The following is a 24,676-nucleotide window of genomic DNA, read 5'->3' as shown; positions in this document are numbered from 1 at the left end:
ACCATTTTGGTGGCCATGTTTAATTCAAAAGCTGCTATCCGAGTTTTCTTGTTATGAGTGTAGAATACCAGAATCAGTGGATCTGCCAACAACATAACATAACAACCATTCCATAGTCTGTTACGTGGATCTTTATTTAGACCTATCGGTTACATTGTGTCATAACTCAGATTTACTGCAGTACATGTATTATCATTCGGGATCGTCAGTGAATTATATCATCCATAGAAACAAGCTATATTTCAGTAAGCAATCTGGACTGTTTTGTTTGTTGCGTTAATGTCGCGTTTCTTCGCAGAAATAAATGATTGTTTACGACAATAACAATATCTCTCCAAAACTACGACATTCTTGTGACTGGCAACACAATAAGACTCTCCTCTAAATTTATTTGTACGTATTTGACTGGGAATTCGTGTTAAGTCTTTGTTTGTAAGGTTGTTGACATAACGACTCCAAAGGAACTGTTCAATCGATTAAATATAATTGTCAGTAAATATTCATCTTTAATTGGTTGACAAGCAACCAACTCCATGGCAATAAATATGGTTGTCCAGTTCGAATCGAGAGTTACATACAGTTGACCCAAAAACAAAGTTTCAATACTATGGTAGAATATGTTTTCATTATTAAACATTCCGTTAATACTATAGAATATATCTTCGTTCTGTTTTTGCTGGCATTATGGTTCTATCAGTAAGTATCTGTGTTTGAACTGCCAGCGATGTGGGTCCCTTTCATGATACCTTCTTTTAATCGCATCCAATGATATGGTGGGCTTCACATCCGGCGTATTCCGTCGGTATAAGTCGTCATCAGTGGTGAAGTCTATGTTTACTGGGGTGTTTATTTAGGAGAGGACCGGATCTTGTTGATTTGCCGGAAGACGTTTAGACCTCACTACGTATATGCCATATACTTGGTCAATTAAAAAGAGCATGCGGTACAGATATGCTGGTTATATGTAGGACAAGTAGAATAAAAAGATTAAAAAGATTGTACAGTGCTTTAAACGTGGATTGCACGACCATATATCCGGTCAACACATCAGGGGAGGACCCTCTCTCTTAACAGGCTTCAATATCGCTGCCACAAGGTGCTGAGGACCAAAGTTAGAGTACTTTAGGGTGTTCATTGATGATGTTAGCCTTTGAGACAGACGAAGTGGTCAGTGTATTGGGTGTTGATCTACGCTATCTTACACAGAAATAATAAGTACAAGATCAGGCCTAATTAGTTGGAGCTTGTATAGGATTGCTAGTACCATATATAATGTCAGGATTTCTTCTTGTACTGTGATCTACATATGTACAGTTAATCTTAGCGATGTATAATGTTACTTATGAGCTGACATGGCTTATTAAGTCATGTGGTCAGTTACCTATATATAAAATGTGGATTGGTGTATGATCTGAATACCCCTCTACGTCTTTTAGACAGACACTGACTGCGAAAGCGGAGAACGAATTCTCAGGAATTTCCCGATGACCAGATTGTCGATTGTAGAATATGTCTTAGTATTAATGACGTTATCAGTGATTATGATGTCACTATGATCAACAGAAAATCAACATAACATCAGCTAATCAAGGGATACATGTTCTTATGAATTGTGACACGACATTCGAATGCCCTGTACAGTATATGTCATTAAAACCACTTTTTACTTTGGATTGACAACGATCGCCAGAAACTGGGATAGATTATGTTTGATAGTGTTGACTTTATGTAACCAAGTTTGGTTACGTCACTGAGTTCTTGTAATTGACCAATCAGAGCAAAAGGCGGGAGTCCGACACTATAAAGACTGTGGCCCGCGTAGATTTTGATGAGAGCGATTTATTCCTCTCAAGTGAAGACTTGATTCACACCACTTACTTCTATAGACTGAATATCCATCGTTGAACATGGGACGTGAAGAACAGGTGATTATTTCATAATGTTCTTGATAAAAGGATAATGGATATGATAAATTAATCGAAGTGTTTCACTACAACCCAATGTAAACAATCCATATTCAGTCACCATATTTTCCAATTCCCCTTTTAAATTATTGTTAAAGTATAAGTTCATAAAGTGTTAAAAAACGATACTCTCATACCCTCGGTAAGTCGGTAAGTAGCCAGGACCAGACGAACCCAGGGCACGTCGGATAGATTCAGTAGATAACTATTAACAGAAGAAAGAACCACAGACGTGACATATATGCTTACTACATATTATGAGTGGATATATTTTTCATATACTTCACAGGGAGATCCCGTTCTTGCTGTGACGCCATTGTATTGTTTTCGTGACGTCATCCATGTGTTGTTAATTGGGAATCAAGCATTTCAAACCGAGGTTTTTTTTTATTTACGTTAGACGAATATTTGTTCCGACTAGAATTTGTTTATTAGTAAGTATGTGAGAAACATAGTTTTTTTTTTGTAGAAAGGGACATCTCAATCCCCTTGTTGGGAATTTAATCTTGACCACCGACTTCTCATCCAATGTAGAATGTCATGTTGTAATGCTTTGGTATGAATATGTTCAGCGGTTCGACATATATCTTGTTCACATTTTGAAGGTGCCAACCATAAACTTTGACCTTTAACCTTGACCACGGCCAATTAAAATATCTTCAGTTGTAGTTGTGGTGTGAATATGAAATAAATCTGCAGTGGATCATGAGCTACCTTGTGCAGAAACGGACGCACGGGCAGAAATGATAACCCCTTCAATAAGTTGGAATATGATTTAAACGGCAGTGCGGAAACATTCCGATATTGTATTTATGTAGTAGTTGATTCTGTTGTTTGTAGCAATTACAGTATGTTGGATTTGATTGTTCATTTTTATAACGATTTGTGTTTTGATTGTGTTTTTGAGTAATGAGAATGACCAAAGTGTATAGATAAAATAAATTGTAATGTCACCATTTTGGTGGCCAATTTTAGTTCAAAAGCTGCTGTTCGAGTTTTTTGTTATGAGTGTAGAATATCAGAATCAGTGGATCTGTCAACAAAAGACATAACAACCATTCCATAGTCTGTTACGTGGATCTTTATTTAGACCTATCGGTTACATTGGTGTCATAACTTAGATTTACTGCAGTATTATCATTCGGGATCATCGGTGAATTTTATCGAAACAAACGCAATTTCAGTGAGCAATCTGGACTGTTTTGTTTGTTGCGTTAATGTCGCGTTTCTTCGCAGAAATAAATGATTGTTTACGACAATAACAATATCTCTCCAAAACTACGACATTCTTGTGACTGGCAACACAATAAGACTCTCCTCTAAATTTATTTGTACGTAAAATGTCGCCAATAAGAGTAAATTTATCTCGATAACACCGAGCAGTAACCTCAAATTCGGCATAACTGGGAAAAAACACTAAATTGTATGACGTAATTTCCGTCAGAAGTCGAGTTTTCTGTGAGATTACTACTGTTATCAGATCTCCAGGCATGGCTGATTTCATTCAAGGTCAAATCTGAGCAAACATGAGACACGTTGGTAAGAATGATATTGATTTCTTTGACAATCCATTGTGATATGTCACGAACAATTTTTGATTCAGTTGAATACGCATGGAAAAAAGCCTGGCATACACAGAATTGATTTGGTATTTTCAAATCGTCACATGTCCTATTGGTGCTAATGGTCCTAAGAAGACTGGTTCCATATTTTCCTGTGATCTGCGGAGACATGATACCTTCTATATGATAAGTTCTATTATATCTTGGAGTGTAGCATAAATATCGACATTACTGGTTAATTTGTTTCTATTCAATTTCAGGTTTCCGTACAAATCACTTTGTTCTTTACGAAACGAACGCGGAACAGAAACATAAAACGCAGGTAAATTTTCCTCTAATCGACCCTGATATGTATTCCTGACTGGACCATATCTATTGCCATGGTCACCAAATACAATTAGTACGGTGTTGTCAAGAAGACCACGTGAGTTGAGATCCTTCAGCGTCCGTACCAGAGGGAGATCTACTATGCCTAGTCCGTTATGGTCGTCATGACTCGGGTTTACAATAAACGAAAACGTAAACTTAGGGACGTCATGATATGTTTTGATAAAATCTGATAATTTATCAAATACGGATTGTAATATTAGAGAATTTCCGGAACACAGTTTATTTCCATCTTTTTTGTTTGTCTTTTCCAGTCCCGATATAAACTGCCGCATATAATAATCCGTAGGTGGCCATTGAAATCCTTCGTGAAGATACGCAAATATTCCGAACCATGACACATCCTCGCCAAAGAAGGTCACGTAGCCGGCCTTCATGAAGTCTTTCCAGATAAATTGATATTGGTCAAAGAATCCTCTGGTGTCGTTTATTTCCTCTAGTGTGAGACCTAACAACATCAGGGACCATGTTTGGTAACGTATTCAATCCTGCCTTATTGTACCCTAAAAGTTCCACTGTGGACAATTCCTGCTCTAGGAAACTCTTTGTAAATTCATATGACGAATGAAGTTCAGTCGAGATGTCGATTCCAGACCAATCATGACAACATCCATGGGTCTTTTCATCGCCAGATTTCTGTCTGTTTTGACAGATCTAGATTTTTGTCTCAGTTTAAGTAAAGTTTCGTTCCTGATTACAAAAGCAAAATGCTGCTGAGTTAGAATTGCATCGTTTTTTTTTGAAGCATACAACTAAACAAAATTCATCAGTAGCAATGATGAATTCGGTAAAATAAAGGAATTTGTCTCTTAAAAACGTATTTTTATTCTCATTCCCGACCGTTTTGATGTATGGTTGATACGAACATTTTGAAAAAGTTTGATAATAGTTCTTGATCACCGTTTTATCAACAATTATTTTGAGTTCCTCCTGGTACGTTATAAGATTCCAATGGTGACAGTTATGATGTTTTCGTACTGTAATGAATTGTTTAACGTTAGGTCCGTATGGCTCTAGGTTTGGAAAATGGCAAGTCTCCGTGTTGTGGTCTTTACTGCTAGTGTATACTTTATGTATATCGGCCTTTAGCGTGACTGAGGCAACATCTTTGCTCGGAGATTTGATGAAATGTTGATGTAGTTTATAGTGATGGAAAACTATCATAAAATTAATCAGGATTCCGATCAGTATAACACGGCGGAATATTATCGTCATCATCAAGGTTTTCTTTCGTTCTGAAATGAAAAAAAGATAAAATGAAGATAATCCATTTCATGCCATTTTATTTATCTATTTATTTATAAAAAAAATTTGAGAAATCTCCATTAAAATACAGAGGCATTTCATATTACGCATTTATTATGTAACATGATTTATCAATAAATGACGTTAAATTTTTATCCTTTTTTTTAAGGTTTAGTGATCATCGTATTTTCCTATCGACATTAGTTTACAACAGTCAGTGATCTTATCTTTAAACTGTTTTCTCAATATTTAAGTGATAAATACCGTCATTTGTTTACAACAGTCAGTGATCTGAAATTTAAACTGTTTCCTCAATATTCAAGTGATGAATACTGGCTTTGCTGGTCTCTTGTCATTATCATAAAGTTTTACTATCGAAAAGAATAATGTGTAGCTCTGGAAAAATATTAAATCTAAAAAAATAAATTTACTAAAATGTAAACAAAATTGCTCGACTTATTCTGCCGATTAGTTCTTACAAGATTTCATTCCAAAAACATATCTTCCAAAGGTAAGCATCAATATATAAATATCACAAAAAAAAAGTACATCCCATTTGCAAATGTTCGGCCTTTTGGCCATCCTCAGGCACTAAAAACCGTCACAGCTAAGTGAAAGTGATGTCTATATTGATAGAATAGAACTATTCTCTCAAGATGGACATCACTAAGTTGTAGCTGTGACTGGGGTTTTTTTGTTGAGTTTTTTCGGTTTTTGTTTTGTTTTTGTTTGTTTGTTGTTGTTGTTTTTTTGTTTTTGATTTTGTTTTTGTTTGTTTGTTTGGGTTTTTTTTCTTTTCCTTTTTCTTTTTTTCCTGAAGATGGCCTAGAGGCCAAATTTGCAAATGAGATTTCCTTTTTTGTTATATACAGGATTTCAGTTTTGCTGTCATGTGACGTCTGCTTATCCCCGCGAGCATCGTGCCACAGACTGTTTTCGAATGTTATATAAACATATAAGCAATTCATATCAAACCAGGTCATGTCTCCAATGAGGTCTAAAAATCTAGAGATCTAAAGATCTCACAGTGGCTAATATTTTACGGGTTTCTTGCAATCATGACATTTAAACATTCTGCAGTAAATAATCTTATACATTTCAGCGAATATAATATAATTATTCGCTGGGTATTTATTTTCGCGCTAAATTACCTGACCGCGAATATAGCAAAAATAGATCCCCGCGAATATTATCAACTATGCAATATTAATGAAAACCAACAAAATACAAATACTGTTGCAGGGGAAGCAACAATACTCCTATTAAGAAATGGAAAGGTTCACGAGCGGGCAAAGTAGTCGCATTGATGGTTAAGTTTGTTTGTAAATTATTATATCTTTCCCCGAGTTTAAAAAGGTTGTTGGAACATTGCCCCTGTTGTTAAATTAACAGTTTAGCTCTAAGAGTAAAACATTCTGTTAAGCTCTCGATTTCGAGCCTTAAGAGAGATTTTTTACAATGTTTTTTTTTACCTCGAGAGAAGAACTAGTACGATGGCCAATATATCACCATACTTGTAATGATTTCTTCAGGGGAAAATATTTGCATAAATGATAGATAAATTAACGTCAGTTAGAAAATGCATTTACTCTGGAGATCAACTATATGTTATTACATCATGCCTTCCGGTTTTAAATGAATATATGCTCACGATATACGGCACCTAATCGCCTAGTCAGAAATACCCGCAGGTTAAACCACTACATGTGTATATATTGTTAAATGGAAATAGATAAATAAAACGGAGTTTAAACTAAACCAATACACCACATCCGTGTTAATAAAGAACGTTTCATTGATGGTCGGCCTGATACCCTGACATGATCAAAGTGACAGGTCGTCTATTACATGATTTGAATACCTGGGTCGTAATGTCTATACATACATAGATGCGAATTGTACACACATTACATATATTCAGCACACTGCAATGTATATCGCAGTATATATATGTGTGTATTAAGATAGTATTAGCAAACTATAAGTCAATCGGGACTTCTCGGATATGAGAATGTTAAGAGAACCGTTGACGAAGAAGAGATTATATTTTCTTGTTGAAGCTGAATATAACCGAGTGACTTTAAAAAAACAAGTCCCTATTCATTTTTTTTTTTTTTTTTTTTTTTCTCCCCTGAAATTGCCTGACAGGGACATCTTGTGCAATTGAATTGAGACGCGACAAACGCCAACCAAAATCATGTGCAAAAGACCCACAAGGGATTCACATCTCTCGTTAACCTTTTAGGGTTTTTTCATCACCATTGATGTCACGCGCGTAATTGAACCTACGTTACTTTTATTGGCAATGTTTCGTTAGCCAATAACAAGAGGCTATTCTATCGTTTTTGGCCAATTAAATGAATGTGGACATTCAAATTAAAGGATAAAATATTGTGTCTTACTATTTGTTTCGCATGCAGGTCCCGTAAACCCGCTTGAACATTGGCAGCTGAATGTTAATCCTACTATGGAACAAGTCCCTCAGTCAATTCGAACATGTCTACAAATGTATGTGAAGAGAATCGTTGAAGAAAAAGAGATACTAAAAAACTTAAATATGCACATATTTTCTTGTTGAAACTTAAAAATCATTATATCTTCAATTAGCTTTTAACCGAGTGACTTTTAAAAAACAAGTCAATATCTTCTTTTCTCTTCTGAAATTGCCTGACAGAGTCAACTAGTACAACAATACATCCCGCACAATTGTACACCACATGTAACGGAGACTGTTCTCTTTGGAAAACAATGGAGGCGTCAGTAATAATGAGATATGTTTTGGTGACGGAAAACAATGGAGGCGTCAGTAATAATGAGATATGTTTTGGTGACGGAAAACAATGGAGGCGTCAGTAATAATAAGATATGTTTTTGTTAAGGAAAACAATGGAGGCGTCAGTAATAATGATGTATGTTTTGGTGACGGAAAACAATGGAGGCGTCAGTAATAATGAGATATGTTTTGGTGACGGAAAACAATGGAGGCGTCAGTAATAATGAGATATGTTTTTGTTAAGGAAAACAATGGAGGCGTCAGTTATAATGATATATGTTTTGTGACCGGAAAACAATGGAGGCGTCAGTAACAATGAGATATGTTTTGGTGACAGAAAACAATGGAGGCGTCAGTAATAATGAGATATGTTATGGTGACGGAAAACAATGGAAGCGTCAGTAATAATGATGTATGTTTTGGTGACGGAAAATAATGGAGGCGTCAGTAATAATGAGATATGTTTTGGTGACGGAAAACAATGGAGGCGTCAGTAATAATGATATATGTTTTGGTGACGGAAAGCAATGGAGGCGTCAGTAATAATGAGATATGTTTTGGTGACCGGAAAACAATAGAGGCGTCAGTAATAATGAGATATGTTTTGGTGACGGAAAACAAAGGAGGCGTCAGTAACAATGAGATATGTTTAGGTGACAGGAAAACAATGGAGGCGTCAGTAATAATGAGATATGTTTTGGTGACGGAAAACAATGGAGGCGTCAGTAATAATGAGATATGTTTTTGTGACCGGAAAACAATGAAGGCGTCAGTAATATTGAGATATGTTTTGGTGACGGAAAACAATGAAGGCCTCAGTAATATTGAGATATGTTTTGGTGACGGAAAACAATGGAGGCGTCAGTAATAATGAGATATGTTTTGGTGACGGAAAACAATGGAGGCGTCAGTATTAATGAGATATGTTTTTGTTAAGGAAAACAATGGAGGCGTCAGTAATAATGAGATATGTTTTGGTGACGGAAAACAATGGAGGCGTCAGTAATAATGAGATGTATTTTGGTGACGGAAAACAATGGAGGCGTCAGTAATAATGAGATATGTTTTTGTGACCGGAAAACAATGGAGGCGTCAGTAATAATGAGATTATGTTTTTGTGACCGGAAAACAATGGAGGCGTCAGTAATAATGGGATATGTTTTGGTAACGGAAAACAATGGAGGCGTCAGTAATAATGCGATATGTTTAGGTGACAGGAAAACAATGGAGGCGTCAGTAATAATGAAATATGTTTTTGTGACGGAAAACAATGGAGGCGTCAGTAATAATGAGATATGTTTTGGTGACGAAAAACAATGGAGGCGTCAGTAATAATGAGATATAATTTGTGACCGGAAAACAATGGAGGCGTCAGTAATATTGAGATATGTTTTGGTGACGGAAAACAATGTAGGCGTCAGTAATATTGAGATATGTTTTGGTGACGGAAAACAATGGAGGCGTCAGTAATAATGAGATATGTTTTGTGACCGGAAAACAATGGAGGCGTCAGTAATAATGAGATATGTTTTTGTGACGGAAAACAGTAGAGGCGTCAGTAATAATGAGATATGTTTTGGTGACAGGAAAACAATGGAGGCGTCAGTAATAATGAGATATGTTTTTGTGACAGGAAAATAATGGAGGCGTCAGTAATATTGAGATATGTTTTGGTGACAGAAAACAATGGAGGCGTCAGTAATATTGAGATATGTTTTGGTGACGGAAAACAATGGAGGCGTCAGTAATAATGAGATATGTTTTGTGACAGGAAAATAATGGAGGCGTCAGTAATAATGAGATATGTTTTTGTGACCGGAAAACAATGGAGGCGCCAGTAATAATGAGATGTGTTTTGGTGACGGAAAACAATGGAGGCGTTAATAATAATGAGATATGTTTTGTGACCGGAAAATAATGGAGGCGTCAGTAATAATGAGATATGTTTTGGTGACGGAAATCACTGGAGGCGTCAGTAATAATGAGATATGTTTTTGTGACGGAAAACAATGGATGCGTCAGTAATAATGAGATATGTTTTGGTGACGGAAAACAATGGAGGCGTCAGTAATAATGAAATATGTTTTTGTGACCGAAAAACAATGAAGGCGTCAGTAATATTGAGATATGTTTTGGTGACGGAAAACAATGAAGGCCTCAGTAATATTGAGATATGTTTTGGTGACGGAAAACAATGGAGGCGTCAGTAATAATGAGATATGTTTTGGTGACGGAAAACAATGGAGGCGTCAGTAATAATGAGATATGTTTTTGTTAAGGAAAACAATGGAGGCGTCAGTAATAATGAGATATGTTTTGGTGACGGAAAACAATGGAGGCGTCAGTAGTAATGAGATATGTTTAGGTGACCGGAAAACAATGGAGGCGTCAGTAATAATGATATATGTTTTTGTGACCGGAAAACAATGGAGGCGTCAGTAATAATGGGATATGTTTTGGTGACGGAAAACAATGGAGGCGTCAGTAATAATGAGATATGTTTAGGTGACAGGAAAACAATGGAGGCGTCAGTAATAATGAAATATGTTTTTGTGACGGAAAACAATGGAAGCGTCAGTAATAATGAGATATGTTTTGGTGACGGAAAACAATGGAGGCGTCAGTAATAATGAGATATGTTTTGGTGACGAAAAACAATGGAGGCATCAGTAATAATGAGATATAATTTGTGACCGGAAAACAATGGAGGCGTCAGTAATATTGAGATATGTTTTGGTGACGGAGAACAATGGAGGCGTCAGTAATATTGAGATATGTTTTGGTGACGGAAAACAATGGAGGCGTCAGTAATAATGAGATATGTTTTGTGACCGGAAAATAATGGAGGCGTCAGTAATAATGAGATATGTTTTTGTGATCGGAAAAAAATGGAGGCGTCAGTTATAATGGGATATGTTTTTGTTAGGGAAAACAATGGAGGCGTCAGTAATAATGAGATATGTTTTTGTGACGGAAAACAATGGAGGCGTCAGTAATAATGAGATATGTTTTGGTGACGGAAAGCAATGGAGGCGTCAGTAATAATGAGATATGTTTTGGTGACGGAAAACAATGGAGGCGTCAGTAATAATGAGATGTATTTTGGTGACGGAAAACATTGGAGGCGCCAGTAATAATGAGATGTGTTTTGGTGACGGAAAACAATGGAGGCGTCAGTAATAATGAGATATGTTTTGGTGACCGGAAAACAATAGAGGCGTCAGTAATAATGAGATATGTTTTGGTGACCACATTTTTTTTTGCCACATTCACACTTGTGTTTCGTTACCGTCGAGGGCATTCGTGTCCTCCGACGTAAAAGTTAGATCAACTTATATCAAGCACTCTTGTTTGATCGGATAGAAGCGCGCGAGGGGTCTTACTGTTGGTAAGGCAAGTCAAGTTGTCTTTTAATCTTTTTGGGGTCACCTGACGACTACATGGGTTCTCCTCCCTCGCTATAAACAGATCCGGTTCCATCCGGTTAAACAAGAACGGTTAATATTAGTAAATGTCCATTGTTTGAATTTTTAATAGATGATATAGGATTATCCCGGCTGTCCTGAAACAGGGCAGAGACGTTTAATACGTAATACACAGCAACACTTTACCATATCTATATACACATGTATATAGTTTGTCTCCCCTAGACTACTGTTGGCACAACGCTATAACAATATAAGATACTTAAGGGGTTGCGACACGTCCAGAAAATAATGAACCGATTGTCATAAAAAAATTGGACATGATTGATCTTTAGCTTTGTTACAAACAATTGTTATGCCTTCCGTGCTAATTTACTGGAAATCCATATTTAATTTTTATTTTTGGGAAAAAGATAACATTTCAAAAATAAGGATGAAAATTACTTCAATTCGCTAAATGTTTATTGGAATAATTATGGTGTTCTAGGTAGTAATACGTAAATGAAAATGAGATTGTACCATTTCATCTTTACACAATTCATTTCAGGATATTTTGTTGATGAAAGCAATTTTATGGAAATTGGATAACATGTTATATCTATGCATTTTTTTTCTCCCAAAAAGAGGCGGCCGAAAAAAATAAAAACAAAATAGGTCGAAAAATGCCAAAATCTGGAGGAGGGGGGTCAATGAACCCATGATTAAGTTAAATTTTATAATTTTCAATACTGGGTATTAAAAGAACATTGAAAACATGAGTATATTCCAAACCATATCAAATTAAAACATGACAAGCAAAGTCAGGTAGGTTAATATTCATGCCTGGCCTCTTTACGTCATTCTCCGTCCCCTCGGCTATCGACATATACCATATATTAATAGTGACAGATTGAAACGGATGGAAGTAATTCTGATAGATCATAATGACTTGAAGTGTACCCGGAACTTAAAAGTCTTCAATCTTTGTACATCCATGGAGTAGATACGGTTAAAGGCCGTTGTGACACGTGCACTTTATATATAATTACTGGGATACAGAGCGTTAGCCAAAGGGAGATAATCACTATAATTTTTCACCGTATTCCGTATCTAATTTTAGTTTTATAAGAATTCCCGTAGTTCCGGAATTTGATCTGTTTTGTATGTTAGTTGGGTTCCTGAATAAAAAAAAATGGAAGACACGATTGATGTTAGAATGCTGTATGATCAACTATGCCTTTGCAGCTCCGTTAAACAGTATATATTTATCACCAAACTGGCCCATTCTGCCATGTCATACGGCAATGTCATCAATATCGTAATAAACATGTGTATTAACACTGTTGTGACGTCATAATAAATATGTCACGTCGCATGAATGTCTGGGTAGACGGAAACGTCACTTCCGGGCCGGATATCGCCTCTCTTATATCGAAACGGAAATTGAAAGTGCTTTACTTATAATCTCATAAATAGCAGTTACGTGATAAATAGAATCGTACACCCGTAAGATCCTCTATATATCAAATGCTTAATGACAAAACAAATGCCAAAAATTCTATCATGTAAAATATTTCATTTACTCCAGTCAATATTGGCACAATTTTTATGACCAATCCGTAGCGTAAACAAAATTGTTTTCCTTCGCTTTGTAAATGTTATAGGGATGTCATTGGTGAGATTCTCATACAATGAAGATAAGCATTAGACTTGTTTAACCATTAAATATGAGCAAAATGTCAAGGTGAATCGCGCCTCGATGTCGAGTTAAGCAATTCACCCAATTCTTAGTAAGACATGGTTCTTGTCTTGGTCACAGTGTGTTTATAGATAAGAGGTAATTACCTTAAAGCTTCAACCTTTTGTACGCAATAATAATTGGTACGACATCTTGAAAGGACCATTCCCTAACGAATACAGGACAACACTCATGTCATTCAGTACTAAGGATTGAACAAAAGACATTAGAACCTTTCAATACAAAATATTTCAATTTCTACTGGACTGGACTCAATGAAGCGACCTAATTTAATGTATCATTTGTCCATGAAGTTGACCATTATAGAACATGACGGCACGTAAGCCGCCCACTTCTGTCTGATTCTGTAAATATCTTACGCAAGCCGCCGGCTTCTGCCCTAAATCCTGTAAACATTTTACGTAAGCCGCCTGTTTCTAACCGATACTGTAAATATCTTTGTTTGTCATGCGTAACCGATGACATTATGAAGGGACAGTTCTGAATCAGAAATAACATACAATGGAGAACGTGAATAAGACTTTCCTACACAATAATGTACATTCATATTTTAAGAATTAGATATTCATCATAAGAAAACACTAAAAATCCTTTCATCCCACCTAAGAGTGTTCGTTGTTTATGTACATTATCGAAGTTAGCTTATAACAGTTTACATATACCAATTACAATCAAAGTAAATACGTGGTCATAACTTAAAAGGTTATATTCTACCCCGACACGATTCTCCTCGATCCTGTAAGTCGTCCGAGTGGCCCTTTGACTGGGAATCGTGTTAAGTCTTTGTTTGTCAGGCAGCTGATTTAACGCCTCCATTAGAAAGAGACATCTCAATCTCCTTGTTAGGAATTTAACCTTGACCACCGACATCTCAACCGGTGTAGAATATCATGTTGTAATGCTTTGGTATGAATATGAAATGAATATGTTCCGCGACATTTTAAATGTAATAGTTGATTCTGTTCTAGCAATTACAGTCTGTTGGATTTAATTGTTCATTTTATATAACGATTTGTGCTTTGATTGTGTTTTTGATTGTTTGTTTTTGATTGTATTTTTGAGTAATGAGAATGACCCAAGTGTATACATCAAATAAATTTTAATGTCACCATTTTGGTGGCCATGTTTAATTCAAAAGCTGCTATCCGAGTTATCTTATTATGAGTGTAGAATACCAGAATCAGTGGATCTGCCAACAACATAACATAACAACCATTCCATAGTCTGTTACGTGGATCTTTATTTAGACCTATCGGTTACATTGTGTCATAACTCAGATTTACTGCAGTACATGTATTATCATTCGGGATCGTCAGTGAATTATATCATCCATAGAAACAAACTATATTTCAGTAAGCAATCCGGACTGTTTTGTTTGTTGCGCTATGAGCCAGCTTCGCAGAAATAAATGATTGTTTACGACAATAACAATATCTCTCCAAAACTACGACATTCTTGTGACTGGCAACACAATAAGACTCTCCTCTAAATTCATTTGTACGTAAAATGTCGCCAATAAGAGTAAATTTCTGTCGATAACACCGAATAGTAACCTCAAATTTGGCATGACTGGGAAGAACACTAAATTGTATGACGTAATCTCCGTCGGAAGTCGAGTTTCCTGTGATGTTACTACTGTTATCAGATCTCCAGGCATGGCTGATTTCATTCAAGGTCAAATCTGAGCAAACATGAGACACGTTGGTAAGAATGGTATTGATTTCTTTGACAATCCATTGTGATATGTCACGAACAATTTTTGATTCAGTTGAATACGCATGGAAAAAAGCCTGGCATACACAGAATTGATTTGGTATTTTCAAATCGTCACATGTCCTATTGGTGCTAATGGTCCTAAGAAGACTGGTTCCATATTTTCCTGTGATCCGCGGAGACATGATACCTTGTCCAAGTTGTATTATATCTTGGAGTGTAGCATAAATATCGACATTACTGGTTAATTTGTTTCTATTCAATTTCAGGTTTTCGTACAAATCACTTTGTTCTTTACGAAACCAACGCGGAACAGAAACATAAAACGCAGGTAAATTTTCCTCTAATCGACCCTGATATGTATTCCTGACTGGACCATATCTATTGCCATGGTCACCAAATACAATTAGTACGGTGTTGTCAAGAAGACCACGTGAGTTGAGATCCTTCAGCGTCCGTACCAGAGGGAGATCGACTATGCCTAGGCCGTTATGGTCGTCATGAGACGGTTTACTTATAAAGGAAAACGTAAACTTAGGGACGTCATGATATGTTGTGATAAAATCTGATAATTTATCAAATATTGTTTGTAACACCAGAACATTCCCAGAGCAAAGTTTATATCCTCCGTTTGTTGTCTCCAGTCCCAACATAAACGGTCGCAGATAGTAGTCCACCGGGGCCCATTTGAAACCGTGAGCCAAATACTTAAAGGTAGAAATAGACGAATCGTCTTCACCAATAAAAGTCATGTAGCCGGCCTTCATGAAGTCTTTCCAGATAAATGGATATTGGTCAAAGAATCCTCCGGTGTCGTTTATTTTCTCTATTGTGAGACCTAACAACATCAGGGACCATGTTTGGTAACGTATTCAATCCTGCCTTATTGTACCCTAAAAGTTCCACTGTGGACAATTCCTGCTCGAGGAAACTCTTTGTAAAATTCATATGACGAATAAAGTTCAGTCGAGATGTCGATTCCAGACCAATCATGATAACATCCATGGGTGTTTTCATCGTCAGCTTTCTGTCTGTTTTGACAGATCTAGATTTTTGTCTCAGTTTAAGTAAAGTTTCGTTCCTGATTACAAAAGCAAAATGCTGCTGAGTTAGAATTGTATCGTTTTTATTGAAGCAGACAATTAAACAAAATTCATCAGTTGCAATGATGAATTCGGTAAAATAAAGAAATTTGTCTTTTAAAAACGTATTTTCATTCTCATTCCCGACCGTTTTGATGTATGGTTGATACGAACATTTTGAAAAAGTTTGATAATAATTCTTGATCATCGTTTTATTAACGATTATTCTGAACTCGTCCTGGTACGTTATAAGATTCCAATGGTGACATTTATGATGTTTTCGTACTGAAATGAATTGTTTAACGTTAGGTCCGTAAGGCTCTAGGTTTGGAAAATGGCAAGTCTCCGTGTTGTGGTCTTTACTGCTAGTAAATACATTACGTACATTTGATTTCAATTCTGTTGAGGCGATTTCTGTGTTTGGAACTTTGGTGCCAAGTGATTCCATTAAATGTCCATAGATAACCGTAAACGTAATCAGGACACTGGCCATTATAATACTGCCAAATATATGGCGAGCTGTTCCTATCGTGTACGGTGTCATCCTGATGGATATGAACCTGAAATGGAAACGGGAATGTAATGAAGACAATGTGTAGAGGATGGTCGGATATTTAGATTTTAGTGTTTTTATAAATCTCTGACAATTTATTGTCTACAGAAATGGAAATTGTACAAACCTTAGTATAAATAATATTGAAACATTGACAATCAAGAACCCCCGCCTCTTCTTAGGTTTGGTATGGTTTGTTTTGTTTAACGTCCTTTTAACATCCGCCACATCTTGTGAAAATTATCATTATTTAAACAACAGCGACAAAATGAAATATATTGAAGCAAATAATTTTAAAACCTTTTATTTGTGTTCAAACTGAATTCTATACTCGTTGTGTATGATGACACAATGTAAGTAGGTGCATGCCGTATTAGCATAACGCACCCATTTTTTCTGCGCCTGTCCGACTGCGCAACCCTACAATAGAATTGTTATGCCATGGAAAAAGTGTGTCACGGAAATTGCAAAGATACTGCTGTCACGAAAAACCGTATGGTAAAGTATTGGTTTTGTTATTTATTAAAATGAAATGTGACATCACGCAACAAAGACTTTGTTTACCATATTATATGGATGCTTAACTAATTTCTATTTATGGAAACGTTAATTATAATCTACTGCTGCTCCGACATAGAAGAGAGCGGAAGAGAATATCCGTTTAATTGCATCGGTCTATAATAAAGTTTGTTAAAGGCAAATGACACCTCGCCCGTTTTAGTTATATAACTTTATAATTTGTAATGCAAAAAGATGAATCTTTCTTTTACGAGGGCTGATTGATAAGTTATGACCCTCATATTGAAGGATTTGAATTTTTGCCGGACATATTGTATTATTTTTCAACATAATCCCCTTCAGTATCTGTACACTTTATTAGCGGTGTGTCACTTTAGAACTCCTTTTCTTGGCTGTTCAGAGAGTCATCCTCTGCATGTTAGGGTTAGGGTATCTGAAATAGCAGTTTTAGTTTTAGAAATAGATAAAAGTCTGATGGAGCGAAGCCACAATTATGAATGGCAGCCATGACAATGACATTATCTTTCACCCTAACCCTAACCCTAACCGATTTTGTTCATTACATGATTTCATTCCAAAAATATATCATCCAAAGGTAAGGATCAATATATAAATATCACAAAAAAGTACATCCCATTTGCAAATGTTCGGCCTTTTGGCCATCTTAAGGCAAACAAAAAAATAAAATAAAAATGAAATAAACCGTCACAGCTAAGTGAAAGTAATGCCCATATTGATAGATTAGAGATATTCTCTCAAAATGGACATCACTTAACTGTATTTGCAAAAGAGATTTACTCTTTGACATACAGGATTTCAGTTTTGCTGCCATGTGACGTCTGCTTATCCCCGCGAGCATCGTGCCAAATACTGTTTTCTAATGTTATTAAATATATATATGTAAGCAAATCATATCACACCAGGTAATGTCTCCAATGAGATCTAAAAGTCTTGTATTTCATGAAACACCGATGAAGATTTTCTGACCTGTATTCATCTCGAACCTCACAGTGAATATTGTGTTCGCTGTGTATTTATTTTCGCGCTAAATTACCTGACAGCGATTATAGCAAAAATAAATTCCCTCGAATATTATCAACTAAAAAATATTAAGGAAAACCTGCAAAAAATGCAAACGCTATTGCAAGGGAAGCAACAATACCCCTATCAAGAAATGGAAAGTTCACGAGCGAACAAAGCAGTCGCATTGATGGTTAAATTTGCTGGTAAATCACTATATCTTACCCCGAGTTTAAATAAGGTTGTTGGTAAATTGTCCCTGTTGTTAAATTAACAGTTTAGCTCTAAGAGTAAAACATTCTATTAAGCTCTCGATTTCGAGCCTTAAGAGAGATTTTTTTTACAATGTTGGTATTTTTTTTACCTCGAGAGAAGAACCTGTACGTTGGCCGATATATATCCATACTTGTAATGATTATTCAAGGGTAGATATTTGCATACATGATAGATAAATTAACGTCAGTTAGAAAATGCATTTACTCCGGAGATCAACTATATGTTATTACATCATGCCTTCGGGTTAAAAATGAATGTAAAAAATGTATATACAAACGACGAAGGAAGATGATTTTATTAATCGTGTCCTGTAGGGATGGGCACAATTGCATGGCAATGTAATTAATTACGATTACTTTTAGGTTTTGCTCGATTAAATTACAATTACAGGAGTTTTACAAAGTAATTAATTAAATTACAATTTCTTTACCAATGTAATTAAATAAATTGCAAATTGTTTTTGGCATTTTATCACTATATGTCAAAAATATGTCAAAAATATCAAATACACAATTACATTCAAATAAGGTTTATTAATTTTTAATATTCTTACAACGTTCATTAGTCAGTCATTTTTCATCATGATATTGTACATGGAGTTATATGCATGCAAAGTTTCATTCACTACACCAATTATTTGTGAAGATACAATAACATGTGGTTATGAGTGGCACCATATATACATATAGTCCATGAATTTATTTATTTATTCATTTTTTTTTTAATTTTGTGGTTACAATTTAAGAACATATCAAGTGTTTCAAACTTCTCGATGTTAGAGACGCAATGTTGTTTTTAAAGTATTGAGATATACACTCGACAGCTTACTAGAAACCATGTATGCTAACTCTACCTAGAGACATTCAAATCAGCTACTGGTGACATAAAGACAGGTTCGTTGTTTTATGGCCAAGTTTGTTACCCTGAGACCTGAGTAGGGGGTCAGCCTGGTGGTCACTTTTTAATCAAATTATATTCAAACACAGGGTTATACTAGGGATATGAATGCATGGTGAGGAATTATTATAACTCTCACCTGTCCTGACCAGGCCTCGAGCTTAAGATCTACGGCACCCAATCGCCTAGTCAGAAATACCCCCAGGTTAAACCACTACATGTGTATATATTGTTAAATGGAAATAGATAAATAAAACGGAGTTTAAACTAAACCAATACACCACATCCGGGTTAATAAAGAACGTTTCATTGATGTTCGGCCTGATACCCTGACATGACCATAGTGACAGGTCGTCTATTACATGGTTTGAATACCTGGGTCGTAATGTCTATACATACATAGATGCGAATTGTACACAAATTACATATATTCAGCACACTGCAATGTATATCGCAGTATATATATAAATATGTGTGTGTGTTCAGATAGTATTAGCAAATTATAAGTCAATCGGGACTTCTCGGATATGAGAATGTTAAGAGAGCCGTTGACGAAGAGATTATATTTTCTTCTTGAAGCTGAATATAACCGAGTGACTTTAAAAAAACAAGTCTCTATTCATTTTTTTTTTAATTTTTGCTCCTCTGAAATTGCCTGACAATTGTGCAATTGAATTGAGACGTGACAAACACCAACCAAAATCATGTGCAAAAGACCCACAAGGGATTCACATCTCTCGTTAACCTTTTAGGGTTTTTTCATCACCATTGATGTCACGCGCGTAATTGAACCTACGTTACTTTTATTGGCAATGTTTCGTTAGCCAATAACAAGAGGCTATTCTATCGTTTTGGTCCAATTAAATGAATGTGGACATTCAAATTAAAGGATAAAATATTGTGTCTTACTATTTGTTTCGCATGCAGGTCCCGTAAACCCGCTTGAACATTGACAGCTGTATGTTAATCCTACTATGGAACAAGTCCCTCAGTCAATTCGAACATGTCTACAAATGTATGTGAAGAGAATCGTTGACGAAAAAGAGATACTAAAAAACTTAATTATTCACATATTTTCTTGTTGAAACTTAAAAATCATTATATCTTCAATTAGCTTTTAACCGAGTGACTCTAAAAAACAAGTCAATTTCTTCTTCTTTTCTCTTCTGAAATTGCCTGACAGAGTCAACTAGTACAACAATGCATCCCGCACAATTGTACACCATATGTAACGGAGACTGTTCTCTTTGGAAAACAATGGAGGCGTCAGTAATAATGAGATATGTTTTGGTGACCGGAAAACAATGGAGGCGTCAGTAATAATGAGATATGTTTTGGTGACGGAAAACAATGGAGGCGTCAGTAATAATGAGATATGTTTTTGTGACCGGAAAATAATGGAGGCGTCAGTAATAATGAGATATGTTTTGGTGACGGAAAACAATGGAGGCGTCAGTAATAATGAGATATGTTTTGGTGACCGGAAAATAATGGAGGCGTCAGTAATAATGAGATATGTTTTGGTGACGGAAAACAATGGAGGCGTCAGTAACAATGAGATATGTTTAGGTGACAGGAAAACAATGGAGGCGTCAGTAATAATGAGATATGTTTTGGTGACGGAAAACAATGGAGGCGTCAGTAATAATGAGATATGTTTTTGTGACCGGAAAACAATGAAGGCGTCAGTAATATTGAGATATGTTTTGGTGACGGAAAACAATGAAGGCCTCAGTAATATTGAGATATGTTTTGGTGACGGAAAACAATGGAGGCGTCAGTAATAATGAGATATGTTTTGGTGACGGAAAATAATGGAGGCGTCAGTAATAATGAGATATGTTTTGGTGACGGAAAACAATGGAGGCGTCAGTAATAATGAGATATGTTTTGGTGACGGAAAACAATGGAGGCGTCAGTAATAATGAGATATGTTTTGGTGACCGGAAAATAATGGAGGCGTCAGTAATAATGAGATATGTTTTAGTGACGGAAAACAATGGAGGCGTCAGTAACAATGAGATATGTTTAGGTGACAGGAAAACAATAGAGGCGTCAGTAATAATGAGATATGTTTTGGTGACGGAAAACAATGGAGGCGTCAGTAATAATGAGATATGTTTTTGTGACCGGAAAACATGGAGGCGTCAGTAATAATGAGATATGTTTTGGTGACGGAAAACAATGGAGGCGTCAGTAACAATGAGATATGTTTAGGTGACAGGAAAACAATGGAGGCGTCAGTAATAATGAGATATGTTTTGGTGACGGAAAACAATGGAGGCGTCAGTAATAATGAGATATGTTTTTGTGACCGGAAAATAATGGAGGCGTCAGTAATAATGAGATATGTTTTGGTGACCGGAAAATAATGGAGGCGTCAGTAATAATGAGATATGTTTTGGTGACGGAAAACAATGGAGGCGTCAGTAACAATGAGATATGTTTAGGTGACAGGAAAACAATAGAGGCGTCAGTAATAATGAGATATGTTTTGGTGACGGAAAACAATGGAGACGTCAGTAATCATGAGATATGTTTTTGTGACCGGAAAATAATGGAGGCGTCAGTAATAATGAGATATGTTTTGGTGACGGAAAACAATGGAGGCGTCAGTAATAATGAGATATGTTTTGGTGACCGGAAAACAATGGAGGCGTCAGTAATAATGAGATATGTTTTGGTGACGGAAAACAATGGAGGCGTCAGTAATAATGAGATATGTTTTTGTGACCGGAAAATAATGGAGGCGTCAGTAATAATGAGATATGTTTTGGTGACGGAAAACAATGGAGGCGTCAGTAATAATGAGATATGTTTTGGTGACCGGAAAATAATGGAGGCGTCAGTAATAATGAGATATGTTTTGGTGACGGAAAACAATGGAGGCGTCAGTAACAATGAGATATGTTTAGGTGACAGGAAAACAATGGAGGCGTCAGTAATAATGAGATATGTTTTGGTGACGGAAAACAATGGAGGCGTCAGTAATAATGAGATATGTTTTTGTGACCGGAAAACAATGAAGGCGTCAGTAATATTGAGATATGTTTTGGAGACGGAAAACAATGAAGGCCTCAGTAATATTGAGATATGTTTTGGTGACGGAAAACAATGGAGGCGTCAGTAATAATGAGATATGTTTTGGTGACGGAAAATAATGGAGGCGTCAGTAATAATGAGATATGTTTTGGTGACGGAAAACAATGGAGGCGTCAGTAATAATGAGATATGTTTTGGTGACGGAAAACAATGGAGGCGTCAGTAATAATGAGATATGTTTTGGTGACCGGAAAATAATGGAGGCGTCAGTAATAATGAGATATGTTTTGGTGACGGAAAACAATGGAGGCGTCAGTAACAATGAGATATGTTTAGGTGACAGGAAAACAATAGAGGCGTCAGTAATAATGAGATATGTTTTGGTGACGGAAAACAATGGAGGCGTCAGTAATAATGAGATATGTTTTTGTGACCGGAAAATAATGGAGGCGTCAGTAATAATGAGATATGTTTTGGTGACGGAAAGCAATGGAGGCGTCAGTAACAATGAGATATGTTTAGGTGACAGGAAAACAATGGAGGCGTCAGTAATAATGAGATATGTTTTGGTGACGGAAAACAATGGAGGCGTCAGTAATAATGAGATATGTTTTTGTGACCGGAAAATAATGGAGGCGTCAGTAATAATGAGATATGTTTTGGTGTCCGGAAAATAATGGAGGCGTCAGTAATAATGAGATATGTTTTGGTGACGGAAAACAATGGAGGCGTCAGTAACAATGAGATATGTTTAGGTGACAGGAAAACAATAGAGGCGTCAGTAATAATGAGATATGTTTTGGTGACGGAAAACAATGGAGGCGTCAGTAATAATGAGATATGTTTTTGTGACCGGAAAATAATGGAGGCGTCAGTAATAATGAGATATGTTTTGGTGACGGAAAACAATGGAGGCGTCAGTAACAATGAGATATGTTTAGGTGACAGGAAAACAATGGAGGCGTCAGTAATAATGAGATATGTTCTGGTGACGGAAAACAATGGAGGCGTCAGTAATAATGAGATATGTTTTTGTGACCGGAAAATAATGGAGGCGTCAGTAATAATGAGATATGTTTTGGTGACGGAAAGCGATTTACTCCCAAATGGCAAAAGAGAAAACCACAGCTGATGTAGTCTAAGATTCGAAATAATGAAATTAACAGGATTCCCCCCCCCCCCCCCCCCCCCAAAAAAAAAAATTTATATTCAAGGAAACGATTGCCATTGAGTACAGAAAATGTAACGTTGTTCTGAAACATATTTCCTTTCTTACAAAAGGGAAGTTTCCTCAGTTAAAACCGATTTCGTGTAGCACGAGTTCAATTTCCCGGGTTCTGAGTGATCTATAGATACACTTTCCATGGCCATATCATACAGCATGTAACATCTGATATATCTTAGAACATGTAACATCTGTCATATCTTAGAGCATATAACATCTGACATATCATACAGCATGTAACATCTGCATATCTTAGAGCATATAACATCTGACATATCATACAGCATGTAACATCTGTCATATCTTAGAGCATATAACATCTGACATATCATACAGCATGTAACATCTGACATATCATACAGCATGTAACATCTGACATATCTTAGATCATGTAACATCTGATATATCATACAGCATGTAACATCTGACATATCATACAGCATGTAACATCTGACATATCATACAGCATGTAACATCTGATATATCTTAGAGCATGTAACATCTGATATATCATACAGCATGTAACATCTGTCATATCTTAGAGCATGTAACATCTGATATATCATACAGCATCTAACATCCGTCATATCTTAGATCATGTAACATCTGATATATCTTAGAACATGTAACATCTGACATATCATACAGCATGTAACATCTGCCATATCTTACAGCATATAAAATCTGTCATATCTCTGAACATGTAACATCTGACATATCTTAGAACAAGTAACATCTTATATATCTTAAAACTTGTAACATCTGTCATATCTTAGAACACAAGAAATGCGATTTTTTTTTGTATGTTGAATAATGTTAGGTTAGTATCATAGGTACAATAAAAATGAATTGATGGAAAACAACCGTCACTATCTCCTTTATAACGATTATGACAATGAAAACAACCGTCACTATCTCCTTTATAACGATTATGACAATGAAAACAAAAAATGTCTAGGAGAGACACGTCATGTAATAGAAACATGCAGGGGTTGATGACGTGAACTTAGGGGCTTATAGCTAATAAATAAGTTAATGAAAAACATATTAATAAAAATTCAGAGTAGTAAATTCAAAAGACATGAAAACAAATGTATTTACGTGTATTGCCAAAACGTTACAGGATTTCATATTTAAATATCCACCGGATTCATACATAGATAGTCTTACGTTCCGTGGCGTAAAGGTTTTGTTGCATTATAAATCAAACTACAAATGGTTTGTTCCAACGCATGAACAAGGTATTATCCTATAG

At 36.0% G+C, this 24,676-nt stretch overlaps 2 protein-coding genes across 2 annotated transcripts in view; one reads left to right on the top strand and one right to left on the bottom strand.

The window, feature by feature from the left end:
• Nucleotides 1-14,443: 14,443 nt before the first annotated feature.
• LOC117316988 lies at nucleotides 14,444-15,655 on the bottom strand. The gene has a single exon (XM_033871767.1). The coding sequence runs from the start codon at nucleotides 15,653-15,655 to the stop codon at nucleotides 14,444-14,446; it is 1,212 nt and encodes a 403-aa protein (XP_033727658.1).
• An 8-nt stretch (nucleotides 15,656-15,663) lies between these two features.
• The window catches only part of LOC117316987, a 14,996-nt gene continuing 5,983 nt past the window's right edge, over nucleotides 15,664-24,676 (top strand). Inside the window, exon 1 of the mRNA XM_033871766.1 lies at nucleotides 15,664-15,744. Coding sequence (XP_033727657.1) covers nucleotides 15,664-15,744 — 81 coding nt within the window. The remainder of the gene's footprint in view (nucleotides 15,745-24,676) is intronic.

This window comes from Pecten maximus, chromosome 18 (genome assembly GCF_902652985.1).
Source record: "Pecten maximus chromosome 18, xPecMax1.1, whole genome shotgun sequence".
Classification (NCBI taxonomy): Eukaryota; Metazoa; Mollusca; class Bivalvia; order Pectinida; family Pectinidae; genus Pecten; species Pecten maximus.
This window is presented reverse-complemented; position numbering and strand designations above follow the sequence as displayed.

Excerpts from the sequence above, each read along its gene's own strand:
- LOC117316988 (XM_033871767.1), bottom strand. The coding sequence starts at position 15,655 with ATGTTGTTAGGTCTCACAATAGAGAAAATAAACGACACCGGAGGATTC.